Source organism: Nothobranchius furzeri, chromosome 13 (assembly GCF_043380555.1).
Source record: "Nothobranchius furzeri strain GRZ-AD chromosome 13, NfurGRZ-RIMD1, whole genome shotgun sequence".
Classification (NCBI taxonomy): Eukaryota; Metazoa; Chordata; class Actinopteri; order Cyprinodontiformes; family Nothobranchiidae; genus Nothobranchius; species Nothobranchius furzeri.
The window spans coordinates 58,621,853-58,646,291 of NC_091753.1; the positions used below are offsets into that span (position 1 = coordinate 58,621,853).

The following is a 24,439-nucleotide window of genomic DNA, read 5'->3' on the forward strand; positions in this document are numbered from 1 at the left end:
GCTGGGCGAAGCCTCCTGTGGCCAGGGTTTTAGTCCCGCGTGAATGTGTTCGTGAAATCTAACGAGTTCAACAGCTCTTCTCTCTGATGTTCCAGCAGTAAAGAGACGTTTGCCAACATCCACGCCGGCCTCGCTGATGAGCGGACGGAACACCAACAAGTCTGTAACCAGGAGGTGGGCCAGAAGGGCGACTGAAGCTCAGCTGAGCGGAATGGCGGCCAAGACGACCCGGCAGAGTCACCACGGAGACGGCAAACGTGAACGTTTAACCTCGAAGCTTCTCCTTCAGCTCTCCTCAGCGCGCCCAGAGTCGTCAACGTGTCACAAAGCGGTGACGAGGTAACCGTCCTCCTCTGATCATCGAGGGAACTCTCAGCAGAGAGACTTTGGGCGAACCTTCGGGAAAAGCTGAAAGCAAAAAGACATGAAAGGTTCAAATGAAGCCACCTTCTTTTGTATGCAAATAAAACGATCAGATTTAAGCTTGTCGAATATTTTTACCCCAAAGTAGTTGTTTGGGACAAATCCCTCTTTGCCACGAAGCGAGGCGTACCACCAGTCAGATCCCTCGGGTTTCTGCAGGATGGTGACCATGTCTCCATCTTTGAAGGTAAGCTCGTCGGACGCCTGGGCCTGGTGGCTCCACAGAGCGTACAACACCCCGTTGTTCTCCACGCCCATGGCTGCCTCCGCACCTGCAGGTGCAGAGCAACACAGAAGACGTCGCACCCTCAAAACAGAAAATATTCTCTTTAAAGTGCGTTTTTGACAAAAATCAAATGTTTATCTTTAAATTACATTAATGTCACTAATTGATCAAATAATAAAATAACTTCAAATTTAATTCAGAATTAAAGTATTTTTTTATCTTTACTTAAATAAATTTGAACGAAAATAAATTCTAATAAAATATTCGGACTCAGGACCGATCTGCTGTTTAAACGCTTCGCGCTACAACGTCTCATCCTCTTTATGCTGGATATGGGGAGTCCACAAACCAGTTTTTTGTAGGATCAGCTCTGTTAAAGTTTAAGGACATTATATATCTTAAAACTTTAGAGATGATGTATAGAGTGGTGAAAAAGAATGTTCCAATTTGTACTTTAAGTATGTTTAAATTAAGAGATGGAAAACATGATTTGAGGGGGTCTGTCATGTTTGAAATACCTAAAGTGAGAACTAATGCCAAGTATAGATGTGTCGGTTTTGGGAGTGAAGTTATAGAACGGACTTAATGATGAACTGAAGATGTGTTATTCTTTGTCATTTTTCAAGAAAAATTTAAAAATTTGCATCTTCCTGTCACGAACTCCTCCAGCTAACTCCACTTCCCAGCATTCCCGCCACGTGGCGGCTGACGTCATCACGCCGACACTATATACGGAAGGACCGGCGTTCATTCATTACTCGTCATCGTTCCTAACAGACTTTGAATCGAGTTCTCAGGCTTACCAGCCCTCAAACCTGACCAAAAGGATCTACCGCGCTGTCTACCTCCACCACTCCGCGTCTGGGCAACAGACCATCTCCGCTACGCTTCCGCTCTGCCCCAAGACCTGACACTTCCAAAGTTATAGAAGCTTAGTTTGATGTCTAACCTTGTGTTGATTTCTTGATTTATCATTGCTTTTTGCATCTTATCTATCAGCCCTATTTTTTTATTTATTTATTTTTTCTCTTGGTTAAGGACTTGATTATCTCTGTGGGAGTTAAGGACAGGCTAATTATAAGCCACTAGGCTTCAACCTATTCCTTTTTTCAGTTGCTTGATTACTTTAATGTAAAATTGATAAATTGTTGTTGTTGACCGAATAAAAATATCTATCTATCTATCTATCTATCTATCTATCTATCTATCTATATCTATATCTATATCTATATCTATCTATCCATCTACCTATCTATGTTTATGTTTATTTATTTGGCAGACGCTTTTATCCTAAGCGACGTACAACGTTTAACTTGTAGGCTATGTTGTGATCTGTAGGGGAACCCGCAGGAAACCCACGCTTGCTCGGGGAGAACACGCAACTCCACGCAGAAAAGGCACAGCCGAGTTTCGAACCTGCAACCTTCTTGCTGCGAGGCAACAGCGCTAACCACTGCGCCACCATGCAGCAACGTTCCAACATAGTAGAGCCATAAATATTTTGTGGAGATAAAAAAATAAATAAAGTGGTTCTCTCACGTTTGTCTAAGAGCCTCGTCCAACAACACGTTTTGGACCAAAACCAACTACTGGACCATCCGGTCGTCGGCCTCACCAAACCTGGGTCCTCCGCTCATCACACTCACGTGTTCAGCAGCAGAACACCTCAGGTGTGACAGGTTCTCCGCTCAAAAACACCAGAGAAGGAGAAACAGCCGGCTGCTACCACTTCAGCTTCAGAGTCCCAAAAAGAAAATCACCGTTTAAAGTCACAGACAACAACAGACGCTTGGACCTAGAGAACGGCGACTGGTGTTCAGCGCTATCTCGTCTCCTCCGGCATCGTAGGTGTTTGGATCCAGCGTCTCAGGGAAGACGCCCGAGAGGACGGGTGGGTGTTCCGTGACCGTGTTTGCGTTCTAAACGTAGCTCGTTCTGTAGATTCGCTGTTCTGGCTTTAAAACTTTTCCTCCCATATTTGCTTTCAGGAACTTTTTTTGTTCAGTTAACTGTTTTAAAATGGGAAGTTCTCTTTCCATCCTTGCTTTTCAAAGCCTGGGGCTCAGAATCATAAAGAATTTCCTTCATCTGTTAATCTTTTGCCCCTGAAATCGAACGTTTCGTGCAAAAAAAAAAACAGCCAAGAAATTCAGCAAGTTTCACTTATTTTCACCAGTTTAGTTTTTATATCACAAAAAGAACAGGTGTGTGTGTGTGTGTGTGTGTGTGTGTGTGTGTGTGTGTGTGTGTGTGTGTCTCACCCTGCAGGTAAGCCTCGCATTCAGCAAAGTTATCGAGAAACGGGTCACACTTCTGGAAGGGAGTGGCGCCATCGCTCTCCGTCTTCGCCATGATGGCGGCACCATTTCTCACCAAAAACTCACACAGAATGCGGTCGTTACAGGAAGCGGCACAGTGCAGCGGAGTCCTGCAGACCCAAGAAAAGCTTCGGGTTACAGGACAGCAGGGCATGGCGTTCACACAGGTTAGACACGGAGGGAGAGCAACAGGAAGTGGATCAAAAATGATGTTTGAGTGAATCTTTACCAGCCGTGGCTGTCGGGAGCGCTGACGTTGGCTCCGGCACGAACCAGGAAGTCCACCACTTCGTAATGACCTCCACAGATGGCGTTGTGTAGTCCTGTGATGCCTTCATCATTCGACTGGCTGGGGTCGGTCATCTACGGCAGAAGATCGTCACAAAACCATTTCTACTTATGATGTCGCTATACTTTTAATGCCTGTTGCTTCCGGAGCAACTTTAAAATAAATGTTCCAGGAAAAAACGAAGGAAAGGCAGAACCGGACTTCCGTTGGAATCAAAATTCCTCCCCGTTCCCAGAGCTGGAAAAGCTCGGCCTCTTTATGGAAGCTGCTGAAACTGCAACGCTTTTACTTTAGTTTAAAGAAGATTTATTCCTCTTTATAAATCAGTTTTCTGAATATTAAAGCTGATCTATTAGAAATCCAGTGGCGGTTCTACCATTAGGCATAGGTCGGCGGCCGCCTGGGGCCCCCTTATGTTGGGGGGCCCTGTAGCCCTGACTGCTGGCACCCCTCTGTTAATGCCACAATGGACTATTCCTTTAAGACAGCGATGCACAAACAGGAAGTGATTGGTAGTCATTCCAGTCCAATCCAGTTGGTGGCGGTAATGCACCAAATTGTTGTTTGCCAAGTGCCATAAGACCACAAATGAGAAGAAGAGAGGCGGGAGCGTTCATAACAAACTTGAAGCGATAGTGAAAACATGAAGCATGACATGGAGTTATCCTCGTGGCTCCAATAAGAGAAAGAAGCAGCTCGCTTCATAAAAGCTTTTATCTTCACTTCCGAAAGGGACGTCGTTTTTCTATGTAAACATCAAAAGGAAGCAGAAAAGGAAAGACAATGGAAAATGTTTAAAGGGAGGAAAACATAGACCAAAATGGAAAATAGAAGAAAAAAAAGAAAGGTAAAAGCACGGGAGCACTGACAGGAAGGAGAAAGCACTCAAAGGGAGAGAAAGATGGGAAAAAAGAGGAGGACTAATGAAAAGTGAAAATAACTCGTGTCAGAAGAGGAGAGTTTCTCAAATCCAGTTAAGGATAAGATTGTCAAAAATGTAGTGTAAGGGGGCCCCGTGTCTGTGTTCGCCTTGGGCCCCCAAATAGCTAAATCCGCCCCTGTAGAAATCGCTTAAGGTTTTTAAAACTTTGTTTCCTTAAATCAAAAGTTTTACTTAAATAACTCCCAGCAACTCTTCCAGGTTCTCATCACGGGGTCTGAGGCAGGCATTGAGGAACTGGAGGCCGGTTCAGGATCTCTCACATGATCAGAACAGATCGGACCAACACCTGATTGATCAGTGGTGCTGGTCCATCGGTTCACTTTGGATTTTCACCCCGCGTGTTCCTGACGTGGCATTTTGGATGTTATGTAATAAAAAATGGGAAAAGTTTTTTTTATGTTGACTCAACTACAGACAAGGAGCACAGAGACCCAGCCGGTTCTTTGCTGAGACGTCCCCGTGTTTCAATACAACTCTGGCTCATCCCTTGAGTTACGGAGAATAGTGTAACAATCAGAAGAACGAGATTTTTTTTAATGAGAAATAAGAACTGAAACTGTAAAAAAGAAGCCAAGCAAACAAAATCAAAGTCTGAAAAGCAGGATTTTAACAAACCTTGAAAGCCGTTTTCGCTTTACTTGATTCATGGAATAAAGCGTTTTAACATTTCCTAACTAGAACAGTGATGTAAATACCTCCTGCACGGCTTTCTTCACCGTTTCCAGTTCTCCCATCAGCGCTCCGTCCAGCAGCAGCACCAGTGGACTTAGCCGGGCTCGCCGTCCAGAACGCTTGGCACTCCGACTGGAGCGCAGGATGGAACTGTAATTCTGAAGGAGATGAAACTGGCAGGTCAACACATTCCCGGTAGATTCCCTACATGTCACTGGAGCATGCACCGAGCTCACCTGGAAAACATCGTCAACTAAAAATCTAAAAATTGTGACATAAGTTTGATGTATTGATGTCATTATTAATCTACATTTTATAATTTCCATCGTCTTCCCAAAAGAGCATAAACATGTTTGTTGCTTGTTTTTCTGGGTGTGAACTTTCAGCAGGATGGAAAAAGTTATTCCTTACTTTGGCACCTTGTGGAATCTCTGCACGGATCTGAAGAACGGGTTCGGGGGCGGGAGACAAAGGTGCGTCCTCCCCCTCTGAGGAGCTGCCGTTGTCGCTGCCTTGCTCCTCTTTTGGCCGTTTGTCCTTGCGGAAAAGCTTGTCGATGAGGTTCTTGTACTGGTTTGGCTGCTGAAGCGAGGCGATGTTTTGGACCTGTGATGTATCCACAGAACTTCGTCTTCTCAGAGGGCGGGGAATTTCCGCCCTCATGCGGAAAACCTCCTCGATATCTGGGATCTCATCGCTCTGGGCCTCGTGGGCCACCACTGGCTGCAGCCTGGTGGGACTCAGGGGCCGAGGAGGAGGCGCCACGTCCTGCTCCACCTCCGGCGAACCTCCCGGAGTGGTCGGACTCTCATGTTGAACGCTGTCCAGACGCTCGATTTCTGCATCCACGTCGCTTGAATGTAGTGCTGCAAAAAAGATCACAAACCAAACTTATCAGTCGGATTCTACTAAAGACCATCCAGGTGTGTGCAGATGTGCTTTACCATCACTGTAAACAGCCGGCTGTCTCTGCTCAGCGGGCCGCTGCTCTAGCTTGAAAGCACGTTGGCGGAAGAATTCCTTGGAGAAATTCATACCCTGCCGATAAGCTGCAGCATTGCGTTCTCTCTCTAAGACCTGGGGTAGGCGGGGACTCATCACTCCAAAGTGAGGGTTCTGGAGGCGCAGGATGGCCGAGACAGGCACTTTCGTATACTGGCGGGACTGGGAGAACGTCGGAGGAACAGAAATGCGGGAGCTGGGCTGGTAGTAAGGAGCGCTCTTCGTTTCTCGATAGTGACTTTGTGGCTGAACGTCCGGTGGGACCGATATACGAGCATTACGGGGCAGAGAATTAAAGTTTCCCTGCTGAGAACTCAGCCGGTGATCCTAAAAAACAAACAAAATAATCATTCAAAGTGTTTTCTTTTCAGTGTTGTTGGTGTTTGAGCAAAGCTCAGCAGGTTCCTGCATCGGTGCAACCTTCAGTTTGCTGGAGGGTGTGAACATTTCTGAAAGATTGAATTCCTCGTGTCAGTTAAGTGTGACAAGTTCTTCAGCAGGAGTGAAAAAATACTAGCATTTATAAAAAATACTTCAGTTTTTATACTTCAAATACAGATCCAGTTGTTCAAGCTACTGATCTAAAAGCAAGTTTTATGGAAAGTTTGTCCTATTTTCTACCTGCTCAGTGAAAACTGTCTACTTATCAAAATGTGAATCTGAAGCAGAAACATTTGCAGCCTTCAGTCTGAAATGCCAGCAGCTCAGATGAAGCAACAGCACGTTGCTCTGGTTGGAAGGTGGAACGATCATGTTTCCTTTTATTGCACCAACACATCACGGCTTGTTTGGAAAGATCTTGTTGAAGGTGTGTCTACTTAGTCTTTTTAGTCTTAGTCTATTTAGTATACTTAGTCTGTTTAGTCTACATATGTCTATGTAGTCTACTTAGTCTTTTTGGTCTATTTAGTCTACTTAGTTTTTTTTGGTCTTAGTCTATTTAGTCTACTTAGTCTATTTAGTTTTTTGGTCTTAGTCTATTTAGTCTACTTAGTCTTTTCGGTCAATTTAGTCTACTTAGTGTTTTTGGTCTTAGTCTACTTAGTCTATTTAGTCTACTTAGTCTATTTAGTCTACTTAGTCTATTTAGTTTTTTTGGTTTTAGTCTATTTAGTCTACTTAGTCTATTTAGTCTACTTAGTCTATTTAGTTTTTTGGTCTTAGTCTATTTAGTCTACTTAGTCTATTTAGTTTTTTGGTCTTAGTCTATTTAGTCTACTTAGTCTATTTAGTCTACTTAGTCTACTTGGTCTATTTAGTCTACTTGGTCTATTTAGTCTACTTAGTCTATGTAGTCTACTTAGTCTTTTCGGTCTATTTAGTCTACTTAGTCTATGTAGTCTACTTAGTCTTTTCGGTCTATTTAGTCTACTTAGTGTTTTTGGTCTTAGTCTACTTAGTCTATTTAGTCTACTTAGTCTATTTAGTTTTTTGGTCTTAGTCTATTTAGTCTACTTAGTCTATTTAGTTTTTTGGTCTTAGTCTATTTAGTCTACTTAGTCTATTTAGTCTACTTAGTCTATTTAGTTTTTTGGTCTTAGTCTATTTAGTCTACTTAGTCTATTTAGTCTACTTAGTCTATTTAGTTTTTTGGTCTTAGTCTATTTAGTCTACTTAGTCTATTTAGTTTTTTGGTCTTAGTCTATTTAGTCTACTTAGTCTACTTAGTCTATTTAGTCTACTTAGTCTACTTGGTCTATTTAGTCTACTTGGTCTATTTAGTCTACTTAGTCTATGTAGTCTACTTAGTCTTTTCGGTCTATTTAGTCTACTTAGTCTATGTAGTCTACTTAGTCTTTTCGGTCTATTTAGTCTACTTAGTGTTTTTGGTCTTAGTCTATTTAGTCTACTTAGTCTACTTAGTCTATGTAGTCTACTTAGTCTTTTCGGTCTATTTAGTCTACTTAGTGTTTTTGGTCTTAGTCTACTTAGTCTATTTAGTCTACTTAGTCTATTTAGTTTTTTGGTTTTAGTCTATTTAGTCTACTTAGTCTATTTAGTCTACTTAGTCTATTTAGTCTACTTAGTCTACTTGGTCTATTTAGTCTACTTGGTCTATTTAGTCTACTTAGTCTATTTAGTCTTTTTAGTCTACTTAGTTTTTTTGGTCTTAGTCTATTTAGTCTACTTAGTCTATTTCGTTTTTTGGTCTTAGTCTATTTAGTCTACTTAGTCTATTTAGTCTACTTAGTCTATTTAGTCTATTTCGTTTTTTGGTCTTAGTCTATTTAGTCTACTTAGTCTACTTGGTCTATTTAGTCTACTTAGTTTTTTTTTGTTTTTTTGGTCTTAGTCTATTTAGTCTATTTAGTTTTTTGGTCTTAGTCTATTTAGTCTACTTAGTCTATTTAGTCTATTTAGTTTTTTGGTCTTGGTCTATTTAGTCTACTTGGTCTATTTAGTCTACTTAGTCTATTTAGTCTACTTGGTCTATTTAGTCTACTTGGTCTATTTAGTCTACTTAGTCTATTTAGTCTTTTTAGTCTTAGTCTACTTAGTCTTTTTGGTCTTAGTCTCTTTAGTCTATTTAGTCTACTTAAGTTGTCTTAGTCTACTTAGTCTATTTAGTCTCTTTAGTCTACATAGTCTACTTAGTCTATTTAGTCTACTTAGTCTATTTAGTCTCAACAGACAAGATACAAATGTTGGAAGTTCTAAAACCTGCAAACCTCCAACCTCAGGAGTAGAGTTGTCCTGATGTGTGGGAGTAATGTCCAAATGAAACCCGACTTCAGCAAGTGGAAGCTCCTACGTTTCCAAAACCAGCCGAGTTGATAATACACAGGGGCTTGTCCGGGATTCCCAGAACAGTTTTAGAATATGTGGTTGGTTGTTGGAAACGAGGTTAGTGAGGTCGTTTGTTTTCTTTATGTCATAACAAGAGTTGGTTTCAGCCTTACCCTGTTGAAACAGCTGGGGGGAGGAATGGAGCTAAGCTTATTCTACAAGATTAGACCTGTTCCCCAGCTAATATGGTTATTACAACATTTTATACACAGAGGCATCTTGTTGATTAGCATCTTATAGCATGATCTTAAGTAGGAACCATTAACTAGTACAAATATTAATCATATTGCAGAAAACTGTGGCAGAAAAAGAAATTTTTCAATATAGAAGCTAAAATAGGCCATTTCTTTGTGGTCAATGAGCATTATGAAGGTTTTCTTTTCATTTAGGTGTCATGAAATGCTGTATTTGGTCACAATGATATAAAATAAAATAATTACGAGTTCAACTCCGACTTCCTCCCACAGTCCTGAAACATGACTGTTAGATTAATTGGTCTGTCTAAATCGTCCATAGGTGTTTGTGTGTGTGTGTGTGTGTGTGTGTGTGTGTGTGTGTGTGTGTGTGTGTGTGTGTGTGTGTGTGTGTGTGTGTGTGTGTGTGTGTGTGCGTGCATGATTGTTTGTCCTGTGTGTCTCTGTGTTGCCATGCGATTGACTGGCTCTCTGTCCAGGGTGTACCCCGCCTGGCTGCCCATTGCCCCCCACACCCCCACACCCCCACCCCCCTACATGGACAAGCGGGTTCAGAAAATGGATGGATGGGTGGAATTACGAGTTCAAAGGTGTGTGACAAAAACAACCATAAATTTGTTCCCATTTTGTTCGACGTCTGATGTCAGTGTCTGAGTAACGTCTGAAGTTCACCAGAACCCATAAAACAAGTCGTCTACATGCTCTGAACAAGTCTGCACCAACCTTTTTTGGGCTGGAGGCTGGAGGAGGGCCATCCAGGTTGGACTCTCGCCAGGCACTGTTTGGCGCCGCCGTTCGCATCCACTCCTTCTCTGCAGAAGGAAAACATAAAGGTGAGAATCTGGAACACCAATGGCGCAAAAAGGAGAGTAAAACTAAATAATAACAAAAATCACCCAACTGTCATAAGTATGGTGAGGTTTCCCCTCGTAGGGCATGTCCAGATCACTTTCATTCCACCTGCTGGGACTTTTTTGCCTTTTCATACCGTCATCTTAGACGGAGATTAGAGATAATTAGAGAAGGAAGTACAAAAATAGATAAATATACACTAAAAACTTTAGTTTCTCTTTTGATGGTTTTAGCTGATTTATGAAAAACATCTTACCGCTTTGTCCGGAACTGTACAGATTTCGAGGAAGCGAGTTGAACGATGATGAGCTGTAAGGCACAGGGGACGGACTTCTGTAGGTCAAAGGAGATGGACCTATGTCATGTCGAGGCGACCTGAGGCCCATCTGGCTGTTGTCGTTTGGATTCAGCAGGCTGTGTGAGGCAGGGCGGGACGACTGGTCCAAAGGACCAGATATTAGGGTGGGAGGAGATGCTCTGTCCCGGTAAGCGATGGAGCCTTGTGGGGTCCTTTCAAAAAAAGAGGGGGAACCGGGTCGAGGGGAGAGGGGTGACTGTTTGGGGCTCTGAGGTGTAAACATGTAGCTGTCGGATCCTGAGCGGCGGTGTGAGGCGAGCGCCTTGCCGAGTTTGGGGGAGGAGTGTGGGCTGGGGGACTTTACCGGTGGGGACGGAACATTTCTGCTGCTGGACATTCCCGAGTCGAGGGGACTGAAATACATCGAGCTCTGGGACGAGGTTCTGGAGCCGGAGACAGAGGTGCCATTGGTGTTATTTCCAGAAGACCATGTGGAGCTGGAGAGGCTGGAGGGGCCGGACCTGTTCTTGGAGACATTTTGGCTTGCCTAGAGAGGAAATGAGAAAGAAAGAAGGTGTTTCTTGAGCAGAAATCAGCTGAGAAATATAATTCAAACAAATCTAAAACTCTTAAAATGACAAAAATCAGAGACAACAGTTAGAGTAAGATAGTTTAAGACTGACCTTTAAACAATCAGATTTTTTTAGACTTGTTTTATCCATGGTGACCTTAGTGACCCTGGTAGTTACTATGGTAGCCATAATGATTTGGTGGCAGAAGCTTTAACATTTTTTGCTACTTTCTTCATTTCTAACAGTTTACTGATCAAAACCCAAAGATGATGTTTAAATCTCAGGTATTTGCTGCATTTCTTCAGACATTTTTTAGCTCTTATTATGTTTCAAATGCTCCTTTTTAAAGAAACATGTGGTTTCTGACCTTTTGTCTCCTGAAACTGGAGCCGGAGTAAACTAAGCTGTGGTGGTCGCACGGCCAACTAGGCAGATTGTGGCTGGTCATGACCAGAAGATGAGTTTGTGGACCCAGTCAGCAATTAAAGAAACCTCTGTAGGAAGCAATAACCAAGGGCACCCCCAAGGGGTGGCCAGGGGTAGCCATGGCCACCCCTAGAAAATTGCTGCCCCCCCCCCAGGAAAAGCCAGTGTTAACAAACTATATATTGATCTTGTTTATTCAAGACATACAGTTGTGGTCAGAAGTTTACATACACTTGTAAAAAATATAATATAATGGCTCTACTGAGTGTCCCGTTATTTCTAAAACTCTGATTTGTCTCTGATAGAGTGATTGGAACAGATACTTCTTTGTCACAAAAAACATTCATGAAGTTCGGTTCTTTAATGTCTTTATTATGGGTTAACAGAGAAAAGTGATCACATTTGCTGGGTCACAAATATACATACAGCAGTGCTAATATTTGGTTACATGTCCCTTAGCCATTTTCACTTCAATCAGGCGCTTTTGGTAGCCATCCACAAGCTTCTGGCAAGCTTCTGGTTGAATCTTTGACCACTCCTCTTGACAGAATTGGTGAAGTTCAGTTAAATTTGATGGCTTTCTGACATGGACGTGTTTCTTCAGCACTGTCCACATGTTTTCAATGGGGTTTAAGTCAGGACTTTGGGAAGGCCATTCTAAAACCCTTATTCTAGCCTGATTTAGCCATTCCTTTACCACTTTTGATGTGTGTTTGGGGTCATTGTCCTGTTGGAACACCCAACTGTGCCCAAGACCCAACCTTCGTGCTGATGATTTTAGGTTATGTTGAAGAATGTGAAGGTAGTCCTCCTTCTTCATTATCCCATTTACTCTCTGTAAAGCACCAGTTCCATTGGCAGCAAAACAGCCCCACAGCATAATATTCCCACCACCATGCTTGACTGTAGGCATGGTGCTCTTGGGGTTAAAGGCCTCACCTTTTCTCCTCCAAACATATTGCTGGGCATTGTGGCCAAAAAGCTCGATTTTTGTTTCGTCTGACCACAGAACTTTCCTCCAGAAGGTCTTATCTTTGTCCATGTGATCAGCAGCAAACTTCAGTCGAGCCTTAAGGTGCCGCTTTTGGAGCAAGGGCTTCCTTCTTGCACGGCAGCCTCTCAGTCCATGGAGATGCAAAACACGTTTGACTGTGGACAATGACACCTGTGTTCCAGCAGCTTCTAATTCTTGGCAGATCTGCTTTTTGGTGATTCTTGGTTCACTCTTTACCCTCCTGACCAATTTTCTCTCAGCAGCAGGTGATGGCTTGCGTTTTCTTCCTGATCTTGGCAGTGATGAAACAGTGCCATGCACCTTATACTTACAAACAATTGTTTGCACTGTTGCTCTTGGGACCTGCAGCTGCTTTGAAATGGCCCCAAGTGACTTTCCTGACTTGTTAAAGTCAATAATTCGCTTTTTCAGATCCATGCTGAGCTCCTTTGACTTTCCCATTGTAGCGTTTGTGGGCGCTTGTATCCAATGAGCTCTATTTACCTGGTCTAAGAGAAGTCACCAGCTGTAGTCACTCATAATCACTCACAAGAAGTTAAGAGGCCATGCTATGAAGCTCAGTTCACTGACACGTTTCTAAGTCACCAAAATTGCTAGTTCATGTTGCTGTATGTATATTTGTGACCCAGCAAATGTGATCACTTTTCTCTGTTAACCCATAATAAAGACATTAAAGAACCAAACTTCATGAATGTTTTTTGTGACAAAGAAGTATCTGTTCCAATCACTCTATCAGAGAAACATCAGAGTTTTAGAAATAACGGGACACTCAGTAGCGCCATTATATTATATTTTTTACAAGTGTATGTAAACTTCTGACCACAACTGTAATTGTAAAACAAAATAAAATTATTACAATTAATGAGTAAAGAAATAATCAGAATTAAAAAAGAAAAAGTTTTTATCTCCATAGCTATTTTTAAACACAGCAACAGGTAAATTAACCTAAAAAAATTAATTTTTAAATGAAATTATGGATAACATTTTAAAAACTGAAATTTATATTTCTGAAATGTTTGTGTTTGTAAAATTCAAGTTAAATGTTTTGGACACCTACTGTTATTTTAATAAAAACTAATAAAGGTGCAATGCAGCACATCGCCACAGGCTAAATTTTCCCAGCGTTACCATAAGGAACAATTTGGTGTGCCACACCAAAAAGTTTCTGGCCACCCCTATCAAAATTTTCTAGAGGTGCCCCTGGCAGTAACAACTGGCAACAGACCTTCAGAACTGTCTGAACTAGCTTGTGTTTCTGAAATAACATTTTTAGTTAGCACAGTGGACCTCTGCACCAACAAACAAAGTTAAACTTGTAGACTTTATCTACATTTTAACTCCGTTACCTGATTTTGACTTTTGTCTTCATCAGATCTGAAGAAGAAGAAATCATCTTTTATATAACGACCCAAGATAAAAATCATGAGGTGCTTCACAAGAACAGAAGGTGTTCAATACATAGTGGTCGCTATAGGAACGGCCGTCTGAGGCTGACATCATAGCTGAGCTCCAGACGGCCGGTTTCAGTCAAATTTCCTGATACTTGGACATCTCTCCTCTGATTGGCCAACACGACTCTACCACTGTCTCTATTTTTGCTCTGCAACGTTGATGCTTTATCTCCTCTAATAACACAAGCCTGGAGGAGTTCTGCTGTGTGGTGGAGTTGCTAATGCTAACGGTTAGCTTCTACTAGCAGAGACGTTCTCTGCTGTTTCCTGGACCCTAAACCAGCAACAGACTTCCCGTTGTGAGCCAAGATGGATGAATCCATGAATGTCAGGTGACAGTGTGAAGTGGCTCTGTCATCAGAAGCTAATGCAGGAGATACGTGTAGGAGACCATTTTCATGTTCAGCCTGCACGAAACACTCAGAGTGACCCGTTAGAATCAGAAATAATCATTAAAAATGGCTTTGCAGTGTTCCACACCTTTAAACAACGTCAGGCTTATGTTTTTATCCCCAACCAGAGTTCAAAAGTTTCTGAACACCAACAAAATAATTATCTTTTGTTCATCAGGAACCAGTTTAGTCAGGGAGCGGCCCAGAGGTTCCAGGAAGTGGAACAGAACAAAGACTTGACACGACTTGTTAACGGCTCGCTGCAAATCTCTGCAGAATGTGTGTGTGTGCGTGTGTGTGTGTGCGTGTGTGCGTGTGTGTGTGTGTGCGTGTGTGTGTGTGTGTGTGTGTGTGTGTGTGTGTGTGTGTGTGTGTGTGTGTGTGTGTGTGTGTGTGTGTGTGTGTGTGTGTGTGTGTGTGTGTGTGTGTGTACCTGAGACACCGTGTTGCTGCTGCTGCTGGAGGAGGCTTCGTTCATCATGGAGCTAAACTCCTTGGACAACTCGTCTGCGACGCTCAGAGAGGCGTTCAGGTCATCGTTTATGCTCTGGACTGAAGACGAACCGCCCACACACACACACACACACACACACACACACACACACACACACACACACACACACACACACACACACACACACACACACACACACACACACACACACACACAGACGATTAGTGAAGGATGGCATGAGCAGGAAAAACGGATGAATTAGAAGGTTTGTGGAAACTCACACAGCAAGCTGCTGCCAAAAGCAGCCTGTGAGCTCATGGCTGTGAGGCTGCAGCTCTCTGCTCCTGGGAAAATAAAAACCGTCTTTAGACAAACACCGCTGAACTGGTTCTGGTTTCACCTCCAGTGCTCTGCTCTGGTTTTCTTATCTTTCCACTCAGCCCGTTGTTCCCAGCTCTGACACCTCCTCCAGGCACTCAGCTAAATAACTAGGATGCCTTCCATGTCTAAACAAGACTTTCACAGATGTCATACAGTCAAATGCTAGGCCCAATAAATAAGAATGACTGGTTTTGTTCTCTCTCCAACTTCCTGACTCATGTCTAATTGGTGGAGCAGGTGTGCCAGCTGGGCTGCTTCATCGTCTCAGACGGTCAGACAGGTGCAGACGCTCAGGTGGAGGCTGCAAACGCATCCGTTCATCTCAAGTCGGTAAAAATGTCATCCAGAATCAATACATCTGTTTAATTTCACCCCAAATTCAGTTTTTTATTTTCATGCATTTGGTGTTTTCTGATTTTATTTCCCACCTAAAATGCATCTCATTGTGTCCTCCAGAGACTCACTTTTATTTATTTCCTTCTTCGTGTGACTTTAAAAACACAAACAGGTTAGTGGGACTTTGACATTTTAAAAGTCTTGTTTTAAATATTTAGAAGAATTTAAAAGTTAAGAATTATTCTTAAAGTAAAAAACTAAATTAAAAGTTGTAAATTAACAGCCATTGTCCCTAAATATTAAAAGATAGGTTGAACCGATAAAATACTGCAGCCAGTGTGGCAGAAAAATATCCAAAATATCACAGAAATCAACACTTTAGGAACAAATGAAGTGTTTCAGTTCAACAGAACATGAATTGTTTTATTAATGAGCTTTGGGGTGTAAATCGTATCTGTATCCTGACACCGTCATTCATATTTTATATTTAGAAGAACAACGTTGAACTCATTTAGGTTATAATATCATTTGTCAGATCACATCTATTAATTATATTTTGTGTTTTCTCTCCTTGTTTAACAGCCAAGCGCACATAAGTCCCACACAACTAATAAGATTATTTATTCAACTTCCTGAATGTAAAAAAAAAAACAAATATTACGTTTTGACTTTTAAGCTTAAAACTTAAGTTTAAATCAGATGTTCATTTGTAGAAATCTAGTAAAGGACAAGACATTTATATGAGAAACTCAGCTTTGTGCGGACGTTTAGAGCCAGTCTTACTTTTCTGTAATTGTTGCTGACCTAATGTGGAGGTTGTACACTGAATAAGTAAAAAATAATAGCCTTTATTCTGTGATTAACAGGTTAAAAATATTTGATTTATTTCATGGTTAAGCTGGTTATAACATACTTTATTGAAATGAGTGATCTGTTGAAATATTTCGTAATGTAGAAGAAAAGTTTATCTAAAATGCTATTTTGCTCATGAGTGAAAGTTAAAATACACTGCAGTTGAAGATCGAGTGATCTGTGATCGATTATTCCTGCCTTGTCAAGACGACACAAAATTTGCTTATAAAAAGTGCTTCTGATGTATTTGCCTAAGTATTACCTTTTATGTTTACAGTTTTATCTATTTTTTTAGACCAGTTGCTATTCTAGAGTTTGTTATTAAACGTTTTTAGCTGGTTTGGCATTGACTAGTCAGGTCTGAGTTGGTGCGAGGGGAAATGCAGAGCTTCCACTCATTCAGTGGAAACGGCTGAACTCGCACCATGTCTGCGTGTTCCTTCTCTATTCCCCTTTTACAGGGATGTAACATTTTACTCCCACTGGAGTCGCGGGCGTTGGATCGTTTAACGTCTGTCACCACCAGGAGTGAACGTTCTCTTCTGTCGCTAACACCCTCGGATGTGGAGTCCATCGAAGCCCTCAGCACCTCAGAAACTACCTCAACAAACATTTCCAGGCCATCCAGCCGATGCAGTTCCACCAATCACGGCGTCCCACACGCCCATGGCTTCTCCACCTTTAAAAGGAAAACGCGGGCGGCCACGGCGGGTCCCCCATCCGGAGATCCCCCCTTACCCCAGCCAAACAGACTCACCCCACTCAGTCACAGAGACGCTGACCTAGCCAAGGGAACTGGACCAAATTCTTGCTTTGCAAAGTTTGGTCTAGGCACGCTCCGTTGGAACCTCCGCAGCTCCTACCAGGAATCTGGCTGGCCAATCACAGCTCTCTAGAGGGGTTTCAAACACATAAAGAGCTGTGATTGGTCCATAATGGTGGGCCAATCATAGTGCTCTATCTGCTTAGTGAACAAATCACAGAGCTTTATCCGCTTTGTGGGCCAATCAGGGCACTCTATATGCCTGGTGGGTGGGATGATGCAACAGAGTGAAACAAGAGTACGTCACATTCATTGTCCAGTAGCATGCGGAGATCATTTGAAAGACAACGGTAGAACCCGCCCCACAACCGAGAGCCGTCAGTGGAGCGTGGTAAATAATACATTCATGTAGTCTGGCTTGCCAGGCTAACGCTGACCTTCTCAGGGCTTCACCCTGCTGACATAGTTCACAGCATGGACCCCAACAGCCAACTCTCCCACCTCAAGAACTCAAGCAGCAGCTATTTCGGAGTGGCGGGACGTCTGGCCTGCGGGGAGAAGTCCAAGGTCCTGGCCCGACGAGTGACGCTGGATGAAGGTGCAGGATTTGGTCACAGATCACTCGATCTTCAACTGCAGTGCATTTTAACTCACTCATGAGCAAAATAGCATTTTAGATAAAAATGTCTTCTACAATACGGAATATTTCAACAAATCACTCATTTCAATAAAGTATGTTTTAACCAGCTTAACCATGAAATAAATCAAATATTTTTAACCTGTTAATCACAGAATAAAGGCTATTATTTTATTCAGTCTACAACCTCCACACTAACTCTAGCCAACACCCGTCTGTTTCTCTAACTTGTTCACCTGTTTTAGGATTCAGGATTAAGCAGCTTAACCAACAGGAAATCTCTTCTTATGACACGAGCCTGATGAGAAGTGAGAATGGAGCCGACATCTAAAGTTTTTCTTGTTTCCTTTCAGGTTTTGTTTAAGCACAACTCAACACAAGATGAGTGACTCACTATGATCCAACGCTTGCACAACCAGCAATCACCAGTTTGCTTCTGAAACGGCAAAGGTGGAGCAGCAAGGTCTTCTCTGATTGGTCAACCCCGCCGTCTGAGCTGGCTCTGTGCATGTGTCATCGCCAGGCTGCTGAAGTCTGATACAGTGATAAGCCACACAAGGTGAGCGTGACTCATTATTCGCCTACGTTTAACAACCGCACACCGGTTAAAAATCAGTTTCTGGTCCACAAGTCGGTCTGACGGGTTCTGTAATTCCATTTTCTTGGGCTTTTTGGGATGAAAATGGGCTTTTTAGCCATTGTTTGTGTGATTTTCCCAACTCCCAAAAGCCTCCTTTGTGTATATTTATTGTAAAGCCTCGTGGCGTTAAGCTGAATCTGAAGATTCCTGCTTCGTACGTTTCTGGTGAAATCCTCAGATCTGTAGATAGTTTAATGGAAACGGTAAAAAAAAAACAGGCCAAACAACCTCTCCAAACCTTTCCTCTGCACTCGAGCGCCAGCAACGATAAAATGAGCCGTTAGAGACAAAGACTGGGTTTATCCGTGCAGATTAAGGCGAGACCAACAGCGTTGTCCTGCGCCTCGAGAAGACCTTGACCCGAGACATCAAGGCCATAAAATCCCGTTGTGTTGGTCTGGGAGAAGAATTTGTCACGTTGCTCACATTCCTCTCCACTCCTCCCTGAGAGACGTGTTCCTAAAACACAGCCAGCGACTGTTATCTGCGTGCCGAGCAGAAACTCTCGGTGATGCACAAAGGTCAGCCGGACCCTCCCCGCTCTGCTCTGGTAATCATTCACCCCGACGCTGCCCTGCTTTCTAAACTCGGCTCGTGCCGCAGACACAACACCTCTTGATTCGCCACAAACGGACTTTTTTCATTCTCTTTAGGTCCGACAACAACTTTCCTTCTCTTATTTCCTGCGTGTCCCACACAGGAACAGCCAGTTTGCTTCTCTCCACGTTTCTGGTGGTTTCTCCTGTTTTTATTTTGGGTTTTTTTCTGAATGAAGAAGAAAGCAGTTGGAGGAAACTGCGATTACACACAGACATCAATCATCTACGAGTTCAAAAGCAGACTGACAGCTTGTGGTCAGCTCTGCTGTGCTTTCCTCTTTTCCTGGCTGCTTCCTGTATGCTGCTTTCTCCAAACGCTTCATGGAAAACCTCATATTTATCCCCGTCCCAGCAATTAGATCACCGTCTCCTCTGGTTCTACAAGTCACTACCTCATGAAGTCGAGCTGAAAATCACAAGATGGGGAAATCTTATCGGTACAAACCGAACGAAGGACTATTCCAAAGAAAACCAACGAGATTTAAAGGTTGAATATGGAACAGGAACATTTAGTTGCAGCAATAGAACAAGGCTCCCAGCTGTCCAGGCTCGCTGCCGATACGTGAAATGTTTTATTTGGGTCCGTCTGTTGTCGGCTTCTCCTCAACTCTGGTTTTAGATCTTTTATGGTCGCTCCTCTTCTGGGAAGGACAACAAATCCTGGGCTCAGCAGCTGCTCGACTTGCTAAGTCTGCCATTTTCCACAGGGCCAGCCTCGCTGTGGACTGTTACTAGGCAACCCGCAGTGGCACCCTCTACTGGCTAGTAGATGTAACATAAACCCAGTGTCGTGCCCGCTAAAATAAATATAGCATTCTTTTATTTCATTAAGATATAGTGTTTAAAGGAAATACTGTAGCTTCTTTCTGCACACCTCTAAACGCCCTGTTGAGGTATCATTTTTTTTAAATATAGCTTTTTGTTAAATTGTTCCATATTCAACCTTTACGGATTAAAGATGGAGGAGTTTAAGTATCTCGGGGTCTTGTTCACGAGTGAGGGTAGGAGGGATCGGGAGATCGACAGGCGGATGGGTTCGGCGTCTGCAGTGATGCGGACGCTGAGCCGATCTGTCGTGGTGAAGAGGGAGCTGAGCCAGAAAGCCAGGCTCTTGATTTACCGGTCGATCTACGTCCCAATCCTCACCTATGGTCATGAGCTTTGGGTAATGACCGAAAGAACGAGATCGCGGATACAAGCGGCCCAAATGAGTTTCCTCCGTAGGGTGGCCGGGCTCAGCCTTAGAGATAGGGTGAGGAGCTCGGACATTCGGGAGGGACTCGGAGTAGAACCGCTGCTCCTCCGGATCGAAAGGAGTCAGTTGAGGTGGTTTGGGCATCTGGTCAGGATGCCTCCTGGACGCCTCCCTGGGGAGGTGTTTCGGGCATGTCCTGCCGGCAGGAGGCCCCCGGGTCGACCCAGGACACGTTGGAGAAGTTACATCTCCAATCTGGTCCGGGAACGCCTTGGGGTCCTGCCGGAGGAGCTGGTGGACAAGGCCGGGGAGAGGACGGTCTGGAGCTCCCTAGTTGGGATGCTGCCCCCGCGACCCGGACCCGGATAAGCGGAGGAAGACGACGACGGATTAAAGATAATCTTCACCTTTAGCATACATCAGGGTGTGTCTCTGCACGCTTTTGTTCAGGTTCTTCTGCAACAACTCAACTTTCTCCTGATTTTCAGTGGAAGAGTTCATTTACTTCCTCTGTGTCGCCTTCCTCAGTTCCTCCCTCGTTTCCTTCCCCTGACCTCTCAGTCTTTGTCTCGGCCGAGTGAGGAAGGTGCGATTAAGGGAAATCTGATCCATCGTTTGTTTTTGGCCGTTATTGTTCTCTTTCCCTTCAGGCTGAGTGTGATCAAACACAAACGTACATGTGGTCTGTGCGGCGCTTTGGAGAAAACAGAAAACCTTATTATTAAAATGAAACTGGAGCGGTGATTACATTTAACTCCAAACAGTCACATGATCATTAAAAAACTACCACAGTTTTGTTTTGCAGTCGTGCTCTTAACTAGTGGAGCCTTTCAAACAACACACACTTCCACCCCAGTTGAAGGCTAAACTTGTCTGTTTTGAGGCGGCGTTTAAAAAGGGTGCAGAATGAGGGGAAAACACTGCGAAACCAGAGTATGCCAACATCACCAGCTTAATCTGTGATACCTGTGTAAATTTGCCTGGAAAGATTTTTTTATTCTATTCCTTAAACACACATTACCAATCAGAAAAGAAGGCTTTAATTAGATGTTTTTTCAAATCCATGAACTCATTGATCCTACACTGAAAAAAAGATCTGTTGGATTTACATAATTGAATCATGTACATTGGTTGCATGAAATTAGATTACGTTTTGATTTTATAACTTCTTTATGTTTCCCTGCAATGGACTGACTCTCTGTCCAGGGTGTTCCCCGCCTGATTGCCCGTTGACCTCTGGAGATAGGCAACAGCCACCCCACCCCCCCGCGACCCTGCGTGGACAAAGCGAGTTCAGAAGATGGATGGATGGAACTTCTTTATGTAATGCCAACATGTTGAATACATGTTAATTAAACAGGAACATTTCATGTTATTACAACATACATTTAACATGTTAACTCCTAATTTGTGGAAAGGTTTCACTTCCAGAATCATAATTTAAAAGTTAATATTTTTACAAAATGTGTTCTGTCGAGTCCTCCAGGACAGGACAGGGGAGGGTTGATGGTTTATCCCTTGGGGTCCACATGGTGGGGGTGAGGTGGTGCTCACTAGGGATGCACCAATGCGATACTGGTATCGGTGCCGATACTGCTACCAGTATCGGTATCGATAAAAGTTAACAGATACCAGTAAATGATACCAATGCAGTTGCTTGAAAGTGACTTCACTGTAACTTGTCATTTCTGTTCACCTAATATTATAGTTTTGTGATCACTTATATTACTTTTTATCTACCTCACAGTCTTTTCCTATTGAAAACAGAAGAAAATAAATCCTGTATTCCAATTCATTGCATTTTTTTGTGTGGTAGACGTATCTGTATCGGTAATCGGTATCGGCGAGTACTCAGATCCAAGTATCGGTTTGGAAAAAAGTGGTATTGTTGCATCCCTAGTGCTCACTCCTCAAAACTCAAACAAACACCTTAGGAATGTGGGTGGGTAGAAATAAAATGAATGACAAACACCACATTTCAGCCGAAACTCTGAGCAGAGGGTTTGCTGGAACAACACGCGGGCTCTAGCGGACCCCACCGGGACTGCAAGGGGCAAATTTTAGACCAAGACCCTGGAAATGTTCTCAGGAGGACTCGCCACATCTGGATTAGAAGGAGACCAATATTAGCGGATTCAACTTTAATATTTATGAGCATCAACTTTTATTAATGACATTTTAGCATGAAAATAACGTCTAGATTTACTGTAGTCCATGAAAATCGGCAGCACGTGTCGGTCATCGGCCGACCGTGTCACCGACTTATCGGCATCGATATCAGCAATAGAAAAACCAATATCTGTTGACCTATGATCTGAAGTGAAGAAAAAGAAGAAAAGTAATGAAAAATCAAAAAACAAACGCCTGGGGTACCATCTACCAACTGTGGGAGGGCTAAGTAAAGGCTTCGGAGAAAAATCTGAATCAGCCACAATTGGTATCATTATTTTCATCTGCAGTGGTCTCTAGTGCAAACGTCTGGATTGTTGTTCTCTGTTGTCACAAAAGCTCTGGCGCTCCTCTTTCAGGAAGCAGAAGTTAGTCGGAGGTGTGGGGGACAGAAAACACCAGGATTGGGAGTCTTAAGCATTATTATCGATGATATTTGGACACGGCAGCTGTGGCTATAATGTAGCTCACCCCCATCAGTGTGTGATGGCGATGAGCGTAGGTGTAGAAGACTATTTTTCCTTCCCTGGTCTTTCTGGATAGTGTTTCTCAACTCTGAGTGGTCATGTAAACAATAATAATCATTTCAATATTGACCAAAGAGATCGGGATTACATGAATTTTGCAAATTGCTTCACCTTAAAGACACGAGTAATATCCGATGTGATGTTTACACGGCCTAACCATGAACTCCAGACCGCAATGTCCCGTTGACATTCCTACATTCACATCCAGGTTTAGTGTGCAAAAGCATGGGGGAGGTTGTGTGTTGAATCTAAATGATGTTTCATGGTTTTAAACCTGCAGGTGCACAGAGGCCTTTACCCAAACGCGCTCTTCATCCATTCAAGAGTAAAATACAAGCTGTTGTGAAATAAGGAGGAATCACAAGAAAGCTATGAATGGGATGCTGATGAGTCTCACCCTTCTCAGATAAGCCTCCAGCCAATGTTCCATGCATGACTGGTTAGTCAGAGATGCAGTCTGCTCACATGATAACTGTCCTTTTAAAAGGAGTTTACACAACAGACATCCTCTAAACTACAGATTGTATTCCAGCTATATCATCACTCCTGGATTCCTTTGCTGGTTTGTGGCTCTCCGACCCTCCTGTGACCCACCATTATCCACCACCATGCCAGGAATCTGGCCAGAGCAGAATGTGACTCAGGAATCTCTCGAAGCTCCACAACATTTCTGACACACAAGGCTGGACGTGCAAAACCAACAAATAAACAGCAGGAGAAACCAAACATCTGTGTCAGGTTTCGTGTTTGTGCAGGCTTGAATTTAATGATGGGGCAGGCTTCGGAGACAAGCTGTCACCATGATGCGTTTGGCAGCAGGTTGCAGCAAGTGTGCTGCACAATGCAGCCCAGCTGGTTTTAACACAGAACCAAGTTAGAGAACAGAAGTTGGACAAGTTCCATTAAAATCCTGCAGCTCTAGATGGAAGTTTACAGATTAGCTGCTCAAACCTGCGCAGGAGACACCCCGATAGCTGTAATTCATCTAGAATAATATGAAATTATCCGGATTAAAGCTTGAGCAGAAACACAAAAAAAAAGCACGAGTTGGAGCTGTTGTGGCCGCCTGAGAAGTTGGCTAAACATCTGAGGTGTGTGCCAGGCACCAAAATCTGATTTTATAAAAGAGCTCCTCCTGAGATCCTCCGCAAAGAGCAAACCGCCGAGAAATCAGGCGAAAACGAAGAAAAAACAACTTCACAAACTCCCCGAACCCAACCAGAAACCTCCAAAACTCTGGTTCTGACAGGTTTTTCCAGAAACTCGCGTTTTGTCGACAACTTTCTCTCTGCGCTGTATTTTTCAGCGCAAATGTGCGTAATTCGCCTGCGCCACGATGGAAAGTAAAAGCGTTCTCACCTTAAACCAGCCAGAAACGTTCAGTTCTTTTGTCCCAGACACGAAAGGAACGCGGAGCTTCCTCCTTGTGCGTCTGGAGTCTGGCTGTAGCGTCTTGTTGTTGCGGTGGCTCGGCTCCAGCTTCACTCGCTGGCTGCTGCGCACGAGTCCAACCCCTCTGCTGCTGCTGCTGTAACCCGAGCCAGGTGTTTCTGCACAGCTGGCCCAGGTCACACCTCACTTTAATTGGACTTTCTATTAGAAAAGGAGCATTTATTCCTGAAACAGACATTTTAGTAATGTCTTGCTGTTGCACACCTGTATAATTATACAGAAAAGTTAGAAATGTTCTCGAAATGGCCTCAATGTGTATAATTATTATTACTAGAAGCTGTTTATATTGTCATTGTGAATTTGAAATAGTGTCTGCAAATAATATCTTCAACCTTGTCTATAAAAAAAAAGTTATGGATGGATGGATGGATGGATGGATGGATGGATAGATAGATAGATAGATAGATAGATAGATAGATAGATAGATAGATAGATAGATAGATAGATAGATAGATAGATAGATAGATAGATAGATAGATGGATACATAGATGATAGATAGATAGATAGATAGATAGATAGATAGATAGATAGATAGATAGATAGATAGATAGATAGATAGATAGATAGATAGAT

The 24,439-nt window shown here is 43.0% G+C and overlaps 1 protein-coding gene and 1 long non-coding RNA gene across 5 annotated transcripts; one reads left to right on the top strand and one right to left on the bottom strand.

The window, feature by feature from the left end:
- Positions 1 to 268: 268 nt before the first annotated feature.
- Positions 269 to 23,900, bottom strand: ppp1r13l (protein phosphatase 1, regulatory subunit 13 like). Of its 4 annotated transcripts, none has more exons than XM_015950777.3 (13): positions 23,773 to 23,900; positions 14,596 to 14,658; positions 14,294 to 14,412; positions 9,963 to 10,551; positions 9,756 to 9,848; positions 9,578 to 9,666; positions 5,816 to 6,200; positions 5,283 to 5,737; positions 4,895 to 5,029; positions 3,197 to 3,330; positions 2,911 to 3,077; positions 502 to 695; positions 269 to 408 (listed from the first exon to the last, which is right to left on the bottom strand). In XM_015950777.3, exons 2-13 carry the CDS (start codon positions 14,630 to 14,632, stop codon positions 373 to 375), a joined length of 2,433 nt encoding a protein of 810 aa, XP_015806263.1. In that variant the 5' UTR covers positions 14,633 to 14,658; positions 23,773 to 23,900; the 3' UTR covers positions 269 to 372. The 4 variants fall into 4 exon arrangements, with proteins under 4 accessions (XP_015806263.1, XP_054598283.1, XP_054598284.1 ...); XM_054742308.2 differs by lacking the exon at positions 23,773 to 23,900 and adding an exon at positions 17,678 to 17,816; XM_054742309.2 differs by lacking the exon at positions 23,773 to 23,900 and adding an exon at positions 17,520 to 17,621.
- Positions 17,714 to 22,833, top strand: LOC139062548 (uncharacterized). Its single transcript, XR_011516099.1, has 3 exons — positions 17,714 to 17,842; positions 20,924 to 21,040; positions 22,694 to 22,833. It is a non-coding gene; the product is annotated as an uncharacterized lncRNA (long non-coding RNA).
- Positions 23,901 to 24,439: the final 539 nt, after the last annotated feature.